This window comes from Oreochromis niloticus, linkage group LG7 (assembly GCF_001858045.2).
Source record: "Oreochromis niloticus isolate F11D_XX linkage group LG7, O_niloticus_UMD_NMBU, whole genome shotgun sequence".
Lineage (NCBI taxonomy): Eukaryota > Metazoa > Chordata > Actinopteri > Cichliformes > Cichlidae > Oreochromis > Oreochromis niloticus.
The window spans coordinates 14,158,471-14,175,406 of NC_031972.2; the positions used below are offsets into that span (position 1 = coordinate 14,158,471).

General features: G+C 40.3%; 2 protein-coding genes across 3 annotated transcripts; one reads left to right on the plus strand and one right to left on the minus strand.

Annotated features, from left to right (window-relative positions):
* Nucleotides 1-2,571: 2,571 nt before the first annotated feature.
* On the minus strand, nt 2,572-5,212 carry foxd1 (forkhead box D1). Its single transcript, XM_003449655.5, is given in 2 exon segments — nt 2,572-3,628; nt 3,631-5,212. Coding segments are annotated over 2 exon segments (1,050 nt in total). The 5' UTR covers nt 4,234-5,212; the 3' UTR covers nt 2,572-3,181.
* A 5,960-nt stretch (nt 5,213-11,172) lies between these two features.
* Nucleotides 11,173-16,647, plus strand: btf3 (basic transcription factor 3). 2 transcript variants are annotated; one of them, XM_013274073.3, is made up of 6 exons: nt 11,173-11,324; nt 12,747-12,815; nt 13,164-13,277; nt 13,395-13,596; nt 15,094-15,147; nt 16,112-16,647. In XM_013274073.3, exons 2-6 carry the CDS (start codon nt 12,747-12,749, stop codon nt 16,156-16,158), a joined length of 486 nt encoding a protein of 161 aa, XP_013129527.1. In that variant the 5' UTR covers nt 11,173-11,324; the 3' UTR covers nt 16,159-16,647. The 2 variants fall into 2 exon arrangements, with proteins under 2 accessions (XP_013129527.1, XP_003449705.1); XM_003449657.3 differs by having other exon boundaries at nt 11,281-11,387.
* The last annotated feature ends 289 nt before the right edge of the window (nt 16,648-16,936 follow it).

Genomic DNA, 16,936 nt, shown 5'->3' on the forward strand with positions numbered 1-16,936 from the left:
AGTGTATTCTGTGTGTGTGTGTGTGTGTGTGTGTGTGTGTGTGTGTGTGTGTGTGTGTGTGTGTGTGTGTTTAAATGATGACTAAATGTCGAGGTTAAGAGTGAGCGAAATAACTTATTGGTCATCTTAAACGGAAGTCGTTAAGTGTCCTTACTTTCTTTGAATTATAGATTATTATCACTGCGCTGAATGGCCTTTACGCATGTTCCCAAAGTTTTAGTGTCTTTTATGGGCTGAGTGTTTTTGCTTTATCCCCTCTCCTCATGACCTGTGACCCCCAAGTATCGGCTGCTAAACTGAGCTTCAGTCATGCTCACGGAGGCTGATGACCACATGATCCGTGACATTTCGTGAAAAGACCCTTCTTTAACACAACTGCAGGACTGTGTGCTGCTGCTGCAGATTATCGCAAAACATTCAGTGAGATCATTTCTGAGTTCGGCTACTTGATCCACAAAATAAGCTTTAGAAAACGTTTTTCTCTCTCTCTCTCTTACGTGATTCAACTATTTTTTTTCTCCCTAAGAGTATCACTGTCAATTACGATTGTTTTTTTTATTATTTTATTTTATTTTTATTTTACATAGGCAGCAAACTTTCTGATCAGTCTGTTACGCCTTTTTTGACATATTATTTGGCATTTTTATTATTATGGCGGCACTGGGGCCAAAGCAGTGAGTTAGCTACAGAAGCTGTTAGTAATAATAATAATTAAAAAAAAAACCCTCCTTATTATTCTGCTTAACATCGTATAATTGAATTTTCAATTTAAAGCGTAGATATCAATTTTTCATGAACTACCTTAACCAGGAAAATTAGTGCACACTTTACTATTAGATAGATAGATATTTTACCATCTGGCGTCTTTATGCAGCAACTTCTCTTGAGATGCACTGTATTTTTGACATAACTGCCACAATTATACTCATGTAAACATTACCATATATATCTGTAATATTCACGTAATTAAAACAGTGCCATTTTTCAAATATTGTGCCCTGAATACAAGGATAAATTCTTGCTATGAATGCAATTTCTAAATTATTCCGGAGCCCTGTTGCATAGTTTGGATTCACACTTAGTCTCGCGTTAAAAGAAGAACTCTTAACGTTAATCGGCAGAGCAAATGTGCAGAGAAACTGTGATTAAAAATAACAGCAGCTTAACTGTTGTGAGTTTAGTATTAGTCAAATAAAATCCTGTAGAATAGAGATGTCTAATGTCAAACACAGTGTACAGACCCATGAGAAGGAAACTCAAACACACATTTAGTGTAAACATCTGCTTTGAATACCCGGATATTATATATATTACAGGCCGTATAGACAGATACTATTTAAACCCTGTAGGCTAGGCCTTAATTACAAGCCATTGCTCAGCAGACACAATCTCGGGTACATGCGTTATTATAATGTGCTACATCACGTTCATCTCTTCATTTTCCCTGTTTAACCTCTTGTATTTGTAAACAAGCCCACACAGTACAATTGACCTCCTTCCCTGCTATAGTCACTCTCTCTCCAGAGTGTAAGCGCGTGCGTGTACCTTTTTCTCTCATTGCGTGTTACATCATCACGCAATAGCTGTCCTCTCGTGGCCTAGTGAACTGGCTCTAAGCGCTGCACCAATTTAGCCATTCTACTACACACACACACACACACACACACACGTTGCTTTGAATAAAGGGAGGCAAACGCACTTACAGTCACGGAAGCAGCAGGGCTGTACAGTACAGGCAACATTATGAAAGCTTATGAAATTTTTAAAAAAGCACAGCTCTGACAGACACAGCATCACGACAGCGCAGGTGCTTGGGAAGGCTTTTTCTTCTTTTCTTTCAAGTGTCAAATTAAATGTCCGTGTATTTAAAAAACAACACAGTCTGCTTGGATACATGTGTTAGTGGGTTCTTGCGTGTGGGGCAAATAAAGCTGCATTAAGGCTGTCAAACACTGAAAACGGTGAGTGGATTAAAGGTGATTCTAACCTCCGAAACATCGTGAGCGCTGTTGACTTCAGGAGCAACATTTCATTTTTCTCTCGGGTCTAATACGAGCAGATAATGAAATTCTGGATGAGTAGTGTTTGCTCAAGAGCCCAGGCCGCCTGTCGACACCAGCACCGGGATAATCGCTGAGCTGAAGCAGGCAAAAATACAGCCCCTGTCTCACCCCTCCGACACACTCCTGTCCGCTCACTGTAATAACGAGGATGAGTGTGAAAGAGGTCAGACGGACACGCAGGCCCTGTGTGCGCATGTTCAAAAGGGCACAGCAATGACTTTAGAGTGCAGTCAGATTTAATGCATTTGTAAATATTCTCTGACTGGCACGCACGTGTGTGTGTTTGTTTGTGTGTGTTATAAAGAGTTTTGTCTGTTTCTTTAAGCCATTCAGTGGTTACTATATTTGGATCATACAGTTATAGTTAACACATCCGCAGTGTAAAGACACAACAACATCAGCAACACGTCTGTTTCCACACACAGTGGTAGCAGTAACCGCCAAGAAAGCTCAACATCAATTCATAAATTTATTTTCAAACAAATTACTTTTTTTTCTTCTTATTTTTGCAAAAAGAAATTTATTCTTGTTGAAAAAAAAACAAACAATAAACTGTGTAAAAATATCACACTTGAATTACACAATACTTGCCAAAAATGTACAAGGTTTAATTACTGAAATAAACACACTGCATATTATTATAAATGTATGACTTTGCTCTGCGTTTCTCTTTAATACAAACATCAAATCAAAACCTTCAAAAAAGGTCGCTTTGATTGGCTGATAGAAAACATTGATGTGTTTGACACAAATACATTATAAGCCTGTTTCAGACACGTGATCGTTTGTAACCTGTCCGTTATCCTGAGACGCCTTTATACAGTGACTGAAAACGAATCACTTCATGGTAGGAAATTACAAAAAAAAAGGCTGGAAAGTTAAATTCGTGGTCGAAAGTCTGATTCACACCGAAATAAACAAACAAAAATAATGAACTTAAATATATCTTCATGAACAGCATGAATATATAGGCACAAATAGTGTTCTGCATGTCCATCATTCAGCTGCGTGCTAGCAAAACAAACATACAAAAATAATCCTACCTTCAAAGAGGGGCGTTTTTGTTTAGGTTGCTGTCTCTTTTTTTAAGTGTCTTGAAAAGTTTGGAGTTAAGACATTTAACAGGCGCTAGTGCCGCTGACAACTCTGCTCGGAAAGTTTTCAACCGGATGTAAAACAGCTCCAGGATGTATGGACTGCGGCTGGCTGGCCGCTGCAGGCCCCAGAGAGGACGGTAAGACCGGGACAACGACAGGAGAAGTCCTGGAGGGGCTAAGCGACCCTCCGATGATGCTCTCTATGGAGAAGGGGGACCGCTGCACCGGGGAGCTCGACTTCTGCACCGGTGATGCTGCCTGCACGCCGGCTGAGCCCAGACTGGAGCTGAGCTGGGGATAAAATCTACTCCTGGTTAAGTCCGTGGTAGTGCTGGTGGGCATCAGGGACGGTGCAGGGATAATGGTCCCCGAGTGTGAGTGTGAATGCCTCGGGTGCTGCTGCTGCTGCTGCTGGAAAGCAAAAAGCGCAGAGTGTGCGTGATAGGACTGGAGCTGGATGCCGTATCCCCGCAGCCGTACGGTCCGTAGCCATAGGCAGCGGCCGCGGGCAGAAAAGTGTTGTGCTCGCGCAGCAGGTCTTGCGTCTGCTGCCGCTTGAAGCGTTTCCTCCGCCTCAGAAAGCTTCCGTTGTCAAACATATCAGCCGACTCCGGGTCCAAAGTCCAGTAGTTGCCTTTCCCTGGGTTCCCGGGCTCCCTCGGTATCTTAACGAAGCAGTCATTGAGGGATAGGTTGTGCCTGATGGAGTTCTGCCAGGCCGGGAACTTCTCCCTGTAGTACGGGAAGCGGTTGCTGATGAAGTCGCAGATCTCGCTGAGAGTGAGCCTCTTTTTGGGACTCTGAAGAATGGCCATGGTGATTAAGGCGATGTAGGAGTAAGGTGGCTTCACCAGGGTGTTCTTGCCCGCCGGCTTGTAGGTATCCCTTGAAGAGGTGGAGCTGTCCAGGCACGGAGGTGGAGAGCCGGCCAGGAGGATACCGTCGTGCATCTGCGCTACTTCATCCACGTAGGAGCGCGTCTGGCTGTCCCCATCCTCGCCTTCTCCGACCACGTCTATGTCGGTCTCTTCCGAAAGGATGGAGGCATCCGACATCTCTGAGCTCAGAGTCATGGCTCACGCACAGCCGTGCCCCTCCGACGCCAGATGAGGAAGACCGTGAGATGCACAAGCTGTCCCTTTCCTCCCTCTTCAGCAACTCATATGAGGAGGGGGAGAGGAGTGGAGCACGCTTCGCCACCGGTGAGAACTGTCCCTCCGTTTTGTCGCTATTTCCATATGTTTACAGGCTGTTTCCTTTTTTAAAAAAATCACCAACTATGAGGAGCGACCCCCGTCGATGGCAGGCTGAGAAACTGTGCTGTGAAACCCGCAAAAGGGCCAAACCTGAATCAAACAGGGGGCGGATCTTCTCGCGGTATTTATACTACTGTTCTGATCACATGGCGAGGAAACGTCACCACGGCGAATGAAAGGAGAGGAACAAATTAAATCACAAAAAAAGAGACTGAAAATGAACTATGAGTGTTTTTATGGAAAAAAAAAGTTTGGTGTGGCCTGCATCCTTTTTAGTGGCCATTCACGGTGGCCTACTCTCCACACATGACTAATCTAAAGCTTTTATTCCACGCAATGTTTTCAACAAAAATAGATTTTGGAAGATTAAAAAATCTTTAGAAAAGTCTAATTGGCGGTGTGGTCGTTGTAGGATCCGAGAGGATATTTTGACACGCATTTTTTTCTTTGTTGGACTTTGTTAAGTTACCGAATGTCATAAATTAATGGAGGCAACATCTGGATTTTTAATTTCCAAACAAACTACACAGCGACGTAGGCCTATATATAAAATCATAAAGGCGTGAAATACACGCCCCCACCAACGATATTTACATTTCTTATCAAACAGTCTTTGTCGGAGTCTGCTGCATCATACTCAGCTTGGTTTGCGTGATCCGGTAGTTATCTAGATTATCCGGGAGCCATTTGTAATGGAAAAGAGTCAGCTGTTAACTCGAATCAGTCACGGGTCACGCATGCAAGCCACAGAAAGAAGGCCGTGCCATGCGTCTGGAGCACGTTACACTGTGTGTGTATGTGTGTCTGTGCCTGTGCCTGTGTTTTGTAATTATTTGGTATTTTCAACATTTTCACTAAATTACGGCAATTGGGTGTTTTTTTTATTTTTTATTTAAATGTATTTATTTATTTATTTTACTGTGTTTATTAGATTAAAATTATGAATCGGTCTGCGTTTTAGGAAACAGTATAAACACGTGATTAAAAAATGGTGTCAATAAAGTTTAAATTTTCAGAAGTTGCAGAATTTGTGTAAGCCAATTAAAACCCACGGTAATATATATTATACTAGCCTAATTGTTCTCCTTGCAGATTCGGTTTGACTCTACCAGCATATAGTTTAGTTTATATTATTTTTTTCTTACTTGGGGGGAGCTGCAGTAAACCAAGTCAAGATGAATATGGCTGGCTTATTAAAATACGAATATTGAAGGATTGTGTTTTACGCGCCGCCCGACTTTACACCCATTGTGACAGTTTACAAGTTGTCACCCTGCCACACGTACCCATTTTTATAGGAAATAACAGATTACGTGATAAATACCTAAAAACAAAGCACGCACATTTAACAAAACAGCCCTTTAAATTATTTTGTTAATTTAATTTGATTTTTAAATATGTTTCTAAATTTTAAAAAGGAAGTCATCACTCAGGTGTTAATAAAGGCAGCTGACTTTTAAATGAAATTTCCACTTGGGGTATAAACGTGTGCTTCATTAAGTCTGACAGATGCTTAGGTTCTGTGTGGGACCTCTCGAACCTTTTAGACGTTCCCATTTGTCTTACGCCATCTAGTGGTGAACTTGTTTCACAATGAACAAAACACTACCGGTCTATTTCCTCCAAGGATTCAAGCTCCTTTAACTGTACAGACAGTCAGAAATATGGCATGCAGCCAGCTTTCTTTAAATATGGGAAACAACATTTTTGAACAGTTTAGCATCCTCGCATAAAGCTTTAGATTCCAACCATCCCGTTTAGATTATTTACTGTTTATAATAATTTACTGCCATGGATGGATCAAACTATAGATTCTGGTATTTCTGATTTCTCTGCGTACGCCAGTGCTCTTGGTCCTGCTTACCACTGTTCGCCACTTTCCTCTTTGGAATGACGTGTACTATTATTACACAAACAGATAAAGTTCGCTTTGACTAAATAAACGTTTTAAAATTAGAGATTTCCAATAAATTCATCCGTGCTATTTATCGGTGCAAATTAGGCCTTACTGCAAGGAATTACTGCAACAGCTAAGACTGATGCTTTTTTTAAGGTTTTAAATGTGTGCCCAGTTTACCTGCATTAATAACCAATTATCAGTCGATCATATTTCTGTTCTCATCAATAATGATATAACACTCGAAACATCCAGTCTTTCGTATAAGAGAATGGATTCAAAACAAACAAGCAAATACAATCAGTTTAAATGAACTGAAGAAGAATTTGTGTTCATTAAATAATTACATTTTAGTCTTTGCATTTTGGTCTTTCACAGCTTATCTCCCAGTTTTGAAACCATATGCGCAGAAGATGTGATGACTCACAAGTCACCGTCATTTGGAAATCGTGAAACTTGACATCAGATGTGACGTTTTATTAGCAAAGCTCCTGGACTCGTTTGACGCCACGAGTTGTTAATTTGTGTGATGAGTTAATGAGTCTTTTTTTTGTAATGTACTTGGAATGAAAAGTAAGTGACTCAACAGAGTCAAGACGGAAGAGTGGATTCGTATCCAAATATCGGCTGTCAAATTATTATTATTATTATTATTATTATTATTATTATTATAAAACGAGGTGAAGCACCTCTAAACTGTCTTGAAAATCAACCAAGTAAGCACTTACAGTAGCTGTTTCAAGGCAACCCTGCCCGCCTTGATCCCGCTCTGATAAAAACTCCGAAAGTCACCAAAACGCTCCGTCTGAGTGGAGCATGTGATTAATGTGTATCACATGCAGAAAAAGGGCAATGATATGTTGCCTAGAATTTGTGTCTATAACAGCCGTCATACACAAATAATTAATACGCTAACAAAACAACAACAACAAAAAATCCCCAAACAATCGATAAATTGAATTCAAGTGAGAGTTTTTGCCCTGAGAGGACACCTAATAGAATACTTTGTCGAGTCCGTTTTGAGGCTTTTGGTTTTGCGCACACTTTTCGTGCAGTCCTGACACAAAACCTTTCGTCTTTCCCTCCTGATCAGTCCTCAAACCAAATGACCAACACAAAATCAGTCGACTTAGTGCCTTCATTTGTAAGACTTAGTGGGAAAATATGAGCCACGAGGCTGTGGAAGTGTTACAGTACGTGTATGTCTTGATGCATGCTCAATCAGGTAAGCAAATCCCCAAAAGTTCATTCTGTTCATCTGGACGTATTGTCAGTGTGAAAAACGTTCCCTCACTCATCCAAGTGATTTCTTCAGTCTCAGGAAGTCCGTATAGTTTTTTTTTCGCTCTTTCTATCCCTCTCGGGTCCTGGGACCACTTCAGCGCAACTCCTGTTACAAAATCACGCTTTTTACTTTATATGGTTACACGAGGGCAAATGACCAGATGTAGACTCATTTGAAGAATACATGATAACCGTCAGTGGCATATTAGCTCACATTTTTGTGTTAAGAAGATCAATGTTTTTTAAATGTTGTCTTTTTAATACAGTATTCGGTGCAGTAGATATACAAATATACAAAACAAATCAAGGTGCGAATTATTATTATTAAATGCAAAATAATAACAATAATTGGCTTAAAACAGGTGTATAATGTAATTTGTTCATTCTTTGTTTTTGCAGAATATCTTTAAATGAATATGGACACATTGCCCTGTGGCACACTGTATGTAACTTTAATTGACTGGTTATTCTGATGCTTTGCTATTTGTAATAACAGAAAGCATAAATATATTCAAAGAGAAACCCCTTAAAATAAGACCATACAAGAAAGACATGAAACTGAGCTGAAACTAGAACAAAATGCAAAGAACAAATAACAAATATTAATGAATACCATACGCATGAAGCAATAAGAGAAACAACAAATAAATATTTCCGTGCAACTGGCTTGACTTTCTTTGACTTACTGTTCTTTTTTGAAAGCAAGAGTTACTAGCTTTGGCACACAATCTAGGCACCATTAATAGAATGTGATGCAGACATTTGCAAATATGAATGAATACCATGCGCATGAAGCAATAACAGAAATGACAAACAAGACAAGTAAAGGATGACAGACACTGAGAAGACTGAAAGAGACAACATCACATGAAAAACATATGAAAAAGTCGGTAGGATTGTGTTTTTGGAAGGGATTTTAATAAAGTCACTGATTCTGTGAGCCTTGTCTTCTTGGGCAGAGCTAAGGGGCCATGTTGGCAAAAACAGGACTTAGATTTATGCTTCACAGTTGGACTGTGAAAGGGCTCATATGGGGGTCAACATTTTGGCTATGAAGCTTGGAGACTCATTTAAATGTGCTTTAAAAGTGATCAGTAAACTCTTGAGTGTTTTCATTAAAATAAATTGAGTTAAGAAACATTTGTGCCATCCAACAGCTTACATCAGCGAGCCCTTTTTCACTCACCTGGTGTCATCTGTACAGCAATGAAAAGAGATTTTGTGACTTTGTCTTATTTGCCCAGTGGAATCATATACATAGGGGGGACCTAGAAATGAACCACAGGTAAAGGGAGCTGCTGCTGATGAATAGTTATCCTAAAGTAAGCCAGCAGTTTGTTTCTATAAACCAACTAACTCCAGCATCCTCAATGCCAACCTGGTATTCAGAATGACTGATCTACAGTGTCAAAAGCTGCATTTATGGCTTAAAGAATCAAAATTACACCCTTTTCCCTATCATCTGCTAAAAGGACATCAGTGGTGAACCTGAGGACTAAATAGTTTGAATAGTTTCTGTGTAAAGTTCTAAAGACTGACTGAAATATCACATATTCGATTATAATAGATTAAAGTGAATATGAGCTGAATACATCACTTTCCCAAAAACTTTCCAGCATTAAAAAACTAAACTTAAATTGTTAAGAATAGATGTATTGAGGCTTGGTTTCTTTTATAAACATCAGCCACATTGAGGAATTTCACCTTCGAGGTTGTAGCTAATCCCAAACCAATTATAATCTTGTGGCTCTAAGTAGGATTTGGATATAATCCCTCATCTTTTTCTGTCCATTACAAAGACCTGAAAACAGAAAATAACGTAATTATAAGACATACTTCAGAAAGCAATCAGCTCACTTTACAGGCTATCCCATTTTCACATTGTTCAGGGTTGGGGCTTCAGTGGTCAGCACTGTCCCCTCAAAGCAAGAAGATGCTGGGTTTGAACTGCCAGGTTGGCTGGGGACTTTCCTTGTGCTGTTTGAAGCTTCTGCTTGTGCCTTTGTGTATCATCACACAATTAAAAGACATCCTTGGAGTGCTTGGTAAATAAATTGGTGATTTAAGATAAATGTAGGTTTAGATTTAAGAGTGTAACTACCTATCTCTGTGAATCAGCAATCAGTCCCGATTACTTGGTGATAAAGACATTTCACAGAGTTAGCTGAGTTGGGATGACATGCTTGTTACCTGATAATGTTAGTCTAATCAGACTATTTATTTTTTTAAGCATTGCCACATTATGGTCATGTTTAAATGTATCTATTAGTACAAAACCCTTTGAGATATCCCATTTTCATGGCAATCCAAAAGCATACGGTTGTTCGGCTACCATAGCAACTACTTCAAAGATGAAATAAATAATTAACTTTCTTTCATAAGTAATCCAACATAGAGACAGACATCAGGAAATCAATAACAAAAGCTAGCCAAAGTTTCCAACAATAAATAAATAGTATGGTGTGATGATCACCAAATATAATTGCATATAATCTGGTATAACAATAAAGGTATAAAAATAAGATATAAACAGAAACAGCAAGCAAAACTGACAGCTTTGTTGATAGAATGAGCTATCAATCTCTCTCAAATTAGATTCATTCTTAAACATGCAGATAATTAAACAAAGTTTTCATGGGACTCTGTGAAAAATTAAGCACACCCCATCATTAAGTAGCCTCTAGAACCACCTTTAGTAGCAATAACGAATTAAGTAATAAGTAATTGCTTTCTGAATGAATTTATCAGTCTCTCAAATCATTGTGAGGGAATTTTGGCCCCCTTTCCATTACAGCATTGCTTCGGTTCACTGAAGTTTGCAGGCATTCACTTATGTACGCCTCTCTTAAGATTCCAGCTAAGCCACAGGTGTCAAACTCCAGGCCTCGAGGGCCGGTGTCCTGCAGGTTTTAGATGTATCCTTGATCCAGCAGAGCTGATTTAAATTGCTAAATTACCTCCTCAACATGTCTTGTAATTCTCCAGAGGCCTGGTAATGAACTAATCATTTGATTCAGGTGTGTTGACCCAGGGTGTTATCTAAAACCTGCAGGACACCGGCCCTCGAGGCCTGGAGTTCGACACCCCTGACCTAAGCATTTCAATTGGGTTGGGGTTTGGACTTTGGCTCAAGCATAGCAACACCTTAATTCTTTTCTTTCTCAGCCATTCTGCTGAAGATGTGCTGGTGTGCTTTGCTGCAAGGTGCCCAAGCCCTGTAGTTGGAAAACAACCCCAAATAGTCACCCCTCCACCACCATGCTCGACAGTGCGTATAATGTGTTTGTGCTGGTATGTTGTGTTAGGTTTTCACCAAATGTGGTACTGTGCATTATGTCTAAACATCTCCACTGTGGTCGCGTCTGTTTAAAGGACCTTATTCCAGAAGTCTTGTGGTTTCTTGCAAACCTGGAATTATATCAACTTGTAAATTATCCCACTTTTCTATGGCATAAAATAGTCTGTGTAGTTACAAAATGATTCTGTGTTGTCTAAGAGGCTTTAGGCCTTACTCTCCTAAATAACGAATCCCTAAATTTAACCTAATCTGGAACTTTCAGGCCTGGTTGGCAATGTGCAAGAATCTCGAAAGTGTTGCCTGGAAAGCAAAACTCAGGGCAGGAACACCCAACGCGCGCTAGTTTGCGCTTCTTGTACTACGTCACTTCCTCCCTCCGCTCTCTCGCTTCCATCTTGCTCCCCGCATGTGTTTGCTGTTAGTTTACAGGTCAGTCAGGAGCTTTAAATACCTTCTTCTCTCCTCTTTTTTCCACTGATCTGACGGCAAGAGGTAAACGAAAGCCTTTTCTGACTAGATGGCTGAAATCTGCCGTGGTGTGAAGCTAACCGTACTGACGGGCTTGTGAGAGGCTGTAGGTGACAGGCCGACAATTTCCCCAGTTAGCTTAGAAGCTAGCCGAAGTTAGCCTGCAAGTTCTGGCACAAAAGCTAAACCACACCTCGTTTCGGTTCAGTGTTCATCAGCTAAACCAGACCTGCTGTTACCGTTGGTGCTTTCACCTCAGATTATTTGAGCAACAATAACTTAATGTTGGTTTGCCTTCGGTGGTTCACACTTCAGGGGAAAAAAAGCGTTTGCTAATTAACCTGTGAAGTGAGCAGCGCTTGCTGTGACGGTCACGGCTCCTTTCTGGCTTTTTAAAATGTCTGCTTGCTGTTTTGAATATCTTATTTTACCGCTCATTACCACAGCCACACCCGCCTTACTTTTGTTTCTCGTCTGTTTTTGAAGTTTGTTTATTTTCATCTGATTTCCTCGCAAGTATATCTTGTCCAGCATTGTTGTTGTGAATTTCCTCGGCACACAGTATATTTTTGTGAGTCATTAGCCAAATTGTATAGTGGGGGGAACAAACGAAGTCATGTTTAGAGCTTATTGGTCACGTGGTTAATTAGAGGCCATCAGCAGGTGTGAATGTAATCATCAGAACAGGTATTTAATATGGCAGTTTCTTAATACGCAAGTTTGTGCTTGTTAAACACAAATGGATGTGTGTACACAGCTCGGTTTATTAAACATTTAAGTTTACAAAGGCATACAAAAAACAGAAAATAACTAGAAATGCCAGAGTGGCCTTGTTAAATTAAAAATATGAACATATACAAACCAAATATTTTGCTAACTATTTCATAGTTATTTAGAATAACAGAATTGTGTATGTTTGACCTCCTGTAATTCACGTGGTCACCTACACAGTAGTTTGCAAGTGCTTGGTTAGCATTTGTCATGTCGGTAGGATGGCCTCTGATCAACACATGAAATGACCAAAAATGCAGTTGGTGTGAGCCAGTCACCAACTGCACTAGCTCAAGTTAATTTCTAAACAGTGGATTGGGAAGTGACTGGATTTTCTCAGGTCACCTTTATTAAATCAGGTCAAGTGTTAAGGCAGAAATGTTTCAAGTCAGCTTCCGGCCAGATAACACTTTACCTCTTGCCAGTTCCCTTCTGTTTTCCATTTTCCCTTTACCGGCAGTCTCAGGGTGCTACTTTCTTATCTGCATGTTGGACTTTATTTTGGTGCCTGTTTTGGGGTGGACTAACTTGTTTTGCTTACTTGATCCTTTGTTTTTGGATAATTATATTTGCATACTGAAATAATGACATGCAACTTTCTTTGCTTTTCAGATGAAAGAAGCAATAATGAATCAAGAAAAACTTGCAAAGTTACAAGCGCAAGTCCGCATTGGTGGAAAGGTAATGCACGCAAAGCGGATCTAGCATCACATGAAAGATTCTTTTGCAAAGCATTTTCTGAGTGTAAATCTGCTCCTGTTTTTTTTTTTTTTTTTTTTTTTTTTTTTCTTTTCTAAAAATGTGAATCTAGGGACATTAAACCTGAGCTCAAGCAGCTGAATTTTCTATAGCTAGTTTCTATGACAACCAGCAGTTTGCTGTATAGTTTTGTTGCATAGCAGCAGTAATTTTAGGCAGCGTTGCGTACAGTATATAAATAGACCAAAAACACCCTCTCTTATTTGGGCATAAAACATCACTCAAGTTATGTTGACTAAGAAACATGTTTGTGCGAATGTCCACATTCAGGGAACAGCTCGCAGAAAGAAGAAGGTGGTCCACAGAACAGCAACCGCAGATGACAAGAAGCTACAGTTCTCCTTAAAGAAACTCGGTGTGAACAACATCTCCGGCATTGAGGAGGTGGGGCATATATCACTCTTGAGTCATCCCTTTGATTGTGATTTTTTTCTTACATGCACCAATACAGATTGCCATTTTTATCACTAAGAATGGAAAACGTGTTTTGATCGGTTCCAGGTCAACATGTTTACAAATCAAGGAACAGTCATCCATTTCAACAATCCCAAAGTGCAGGCCTCCCTCGCAGCCAACACCTTCACCATCACTGGCCACGCTGAGACCAAACAGCTGACTGAGATGCTGCCAGGCATCCTGAACCAGCTGGGAGCAGACAGCTTGACGAGCCTCAGGAGACTCGCCGAGGCTCTGCCCAAACAAGGTCGGTAGCCTCAAGTTATGCAGCGTGTAGCTTACCACACTTTAGACTCTGAGCTTGTTTAGTCAGACTTTTAGTGGTTTTCAGATATCCACTTGTTTCTGTTAATCTGACACACATTTTAAGGTATCAGCTTCGTGTCTGCTTGCACAGCCATTTTTTTGTAAGAGTCAAGGTTTGTAATGCATAGAAACTGTTAGCCAACTAACAGTAAATCAAAGAAATAGAGGAAGAATCCTTACTAGCAGTCAGACGCTGAGTCAGTCGTCAACGTCTGACTGCTTGTAAGCTGTCAATCATACAGTGTGGTTAGATGCGATGGTACTGTACTTTAACCCCAGAACAATAATTTGCTGTTTTTAACACCACCACTGGCATGTACCAAATAAAACATACCTCCCATCGAATTAAATACAACAATACTTAGCAATCTAAAGTAAGTCTGAATGCGCATGTGAGATTACAGGTCCACGTCTCTCCTGCAGCTTGTTCTGCAGCTTCAGGTCTGTTGCAGAGTGAAAATGCAATAGTTCTAAAATGTGACTGCAGTGAAGACCACATTTGTGACAACAGAATAAGAAGACTCGCTGTTAATGACTGTAATCTGAGTTTTGACAGAATTTCCACAGCAGGCAAAGCTTTTTTTGTTGCGTCTAGCTGTTCCTAGAAGTCCTGTATGGTTTTTCTTTAAAAAAAAAAAAAAAACCTGCTGCAGCAGACGGCACCACAATCCATCCATTAGCCAATTGAGATTTCCTTATATTTACATATTGCACAACAACAGTAATTTAATTTATTTGTAATGTCGTAAAACACATGAAGACAGGATAGATCAGGGTAGCTACATGTGACATTGTGTACTTTACTTTAGACTGATGAGCTGTTACAGCTGTGGGATTGATTCACTACATCTAATTAAATTCATCCATCCATTGTCTTCCGCTTATCCTTATCAGGGTTGCGGGGGGGCTGGAGCCCATCCCAGCTGTCATAGGGCGAGAGGCAGGGAATACCCTGGACGGGTCAATACTCTTATCACAGGGCTAACAGAGAGACAGACAACCATTCTCACTCAAATTCACAGCTATGGGCAAATTAAACCTATCCAATAATCTAACCCCAATAATTGCATGTCTTTGGACTGTGGGAGGAATCCGGAGTACCTGGAGAGAACACAAAGAGCTCCACATAGAACAACCCTGTCCAGATGGTGGATTAAAATTTAGAACCTTCTTGCTGTGAGGCAACAGTGCTGCTTAAGTAACTTTTAAAATTTTATCGGCAAGAGAGAAAACCCACGGCCACATGCATTATATTTTATTTGTGCCATATTGAACTAGCACTGTGGCTAGTTTGGTCCGTGTCCTGGTAAAGTCTCAGTGAAGCCATGAAGAATGCCATCAGTGTAATGGACTGATGAAGCCAGCTGTGTCTGAAAAAGGCTTTGGTTTAGTTAGTGGCTACTCTCAGGCTTCTCACAGACCTTTGCTCTTTTTACAGCTGCAGATGGAAAAGCGCCAATTGCTGCAGTAGAAGAAGAAGATGATGTTCCAGGTGAGCAATTTTCGTATGTTGCATCCAAGCGTCTGAGCAGTTTGCTCCACCACTGAGAATCAGACCAGCCCGACATTTCTCGAGAAAAATCTGTTTGCCTCACATTAGATTTTTTGCGGTTCTGTTTGGAGATCCTGCTTTACACTTGTCATTTATTGCTGCAGGATTTTTTTTCTTCTTTCTTTCTGTTAGCTAAAAAAAAAAAGAGAAAAATCATGGTGGGTTTGCTTTTCTTTCTGGCTCATAAAAAGGGGGTCATATGAAGGGGACTCATCAGTTACTTTTGACAATGGTGCAGGGCTGGGTTTTGTTTGAATCTCATGTTCTTTGTTTATAGGATTGTAAGATTCAGTTTGCTTTTCTTTGTGAAGAAAATGGACCGAGCACATGAGGTTGCCATTACAATAATCTCAGCTTTTTTTTTTTTTCTTTTTTTCCCAGGGCTTCTCTCCCTACAGCTCGAGCTCTCACTAACGTAACAAACGATTACATATGTACTCAGAAATTGTAGCAGTTGAAGCCTGATGGCTCAGGGGTTAACATCCATTGCCATCACATTGTTATTGGAGTCAAGGATTTCTTTTTGTTCTCCCACTGAAGGAACATGTTTGCTCAGACCTTTTGAATTGTTTCCATTTGAACCCCCGACCCTCTGAGCTTTGAGTTGGATAGGTGGGTTTCTCACATTTCACGGGGTAATTGGAGCCAACTTTTTGATGCCCTTTGCCGTCATTTTTACAGCTGCTTTCAGTAGTTATAAGGACCTCATATGTCGAGCACATTGCCATCTGTGTGTAGGAGTGGGAGAGATGAGCAAAGAATTGCATTACACCAAGTATCCTGTTTCACATAAACACACACTTCCTGAATTGTTCTCCAGCACCTTTGAGTCACTTGTGCAGATGGGATACGCATTTACTTTCTTCCCCAATCAATCAATTTAATGTCTAATCTTTTGTTTCAGATCTGGTGGAGAATTTCGATGAAGCATCCAAAGACGAGGCCAACTAGAGGGGACGGGACTCCAGAGTGTCGAAACTTGACAGGACCACGTGGGGCACAAGATGTTGTAATGTCTTTTTTCAAGGGGTGGAAAGTTTAACAGTTGAAGTACCTGAGAAGATGGAAAAACACGTCAAATTCTTTTTGGCTTGTGAGCATTCTGTAACATGTGCAACACCTGAAAGTACTTGCATACTCTTAAGTGAATTATTTTTGAGTAACTTTTTTTAGAATAGTACTCTGTATTAAATCTTGAGTAGCAGTATTTCCGTGAAAGGTATTTTAGTACTCATTCCACCTCCCCTTTGCCACCAGACTTCCTTAATGCTTGTTGTGCTGTGTGGTCGGAGTGAGAGAGTGTTTGTAAAAATGTGGTGTTAAAGGCTCACGTTGTCCTTCTGTTTCCTCCATGTTACTGACCCCCTAAATCTGTGGCCTCCCTAAAAACACCATATCTGGAATAAACCTTTGCTACTGTCAATAAATAGCTAAAAATTCTGTTTTTGTGTTTTGTTTTCCTGGTCAAGTACAGTTCTACAATTGAAACACTGCAACTGCTCGTGTAGATTTGGTGAGAAACCAAGAATTGTACAGATTAAACTTGTAACATTGTTTAGTTACTGTAAGGACACGGCAGTTGCATTCTGTGCAGATAGTAACAGGGAGGTAAAGTTTAGTATGTTTCACAATTTCCACATATGAAAATTAGGGTAAGAGGTATGTTTTTTTTGGTAACGAGGGCTATCAAGCCCTCAGTTTTACTTTGATTATGGTCAAGAAAATGGAG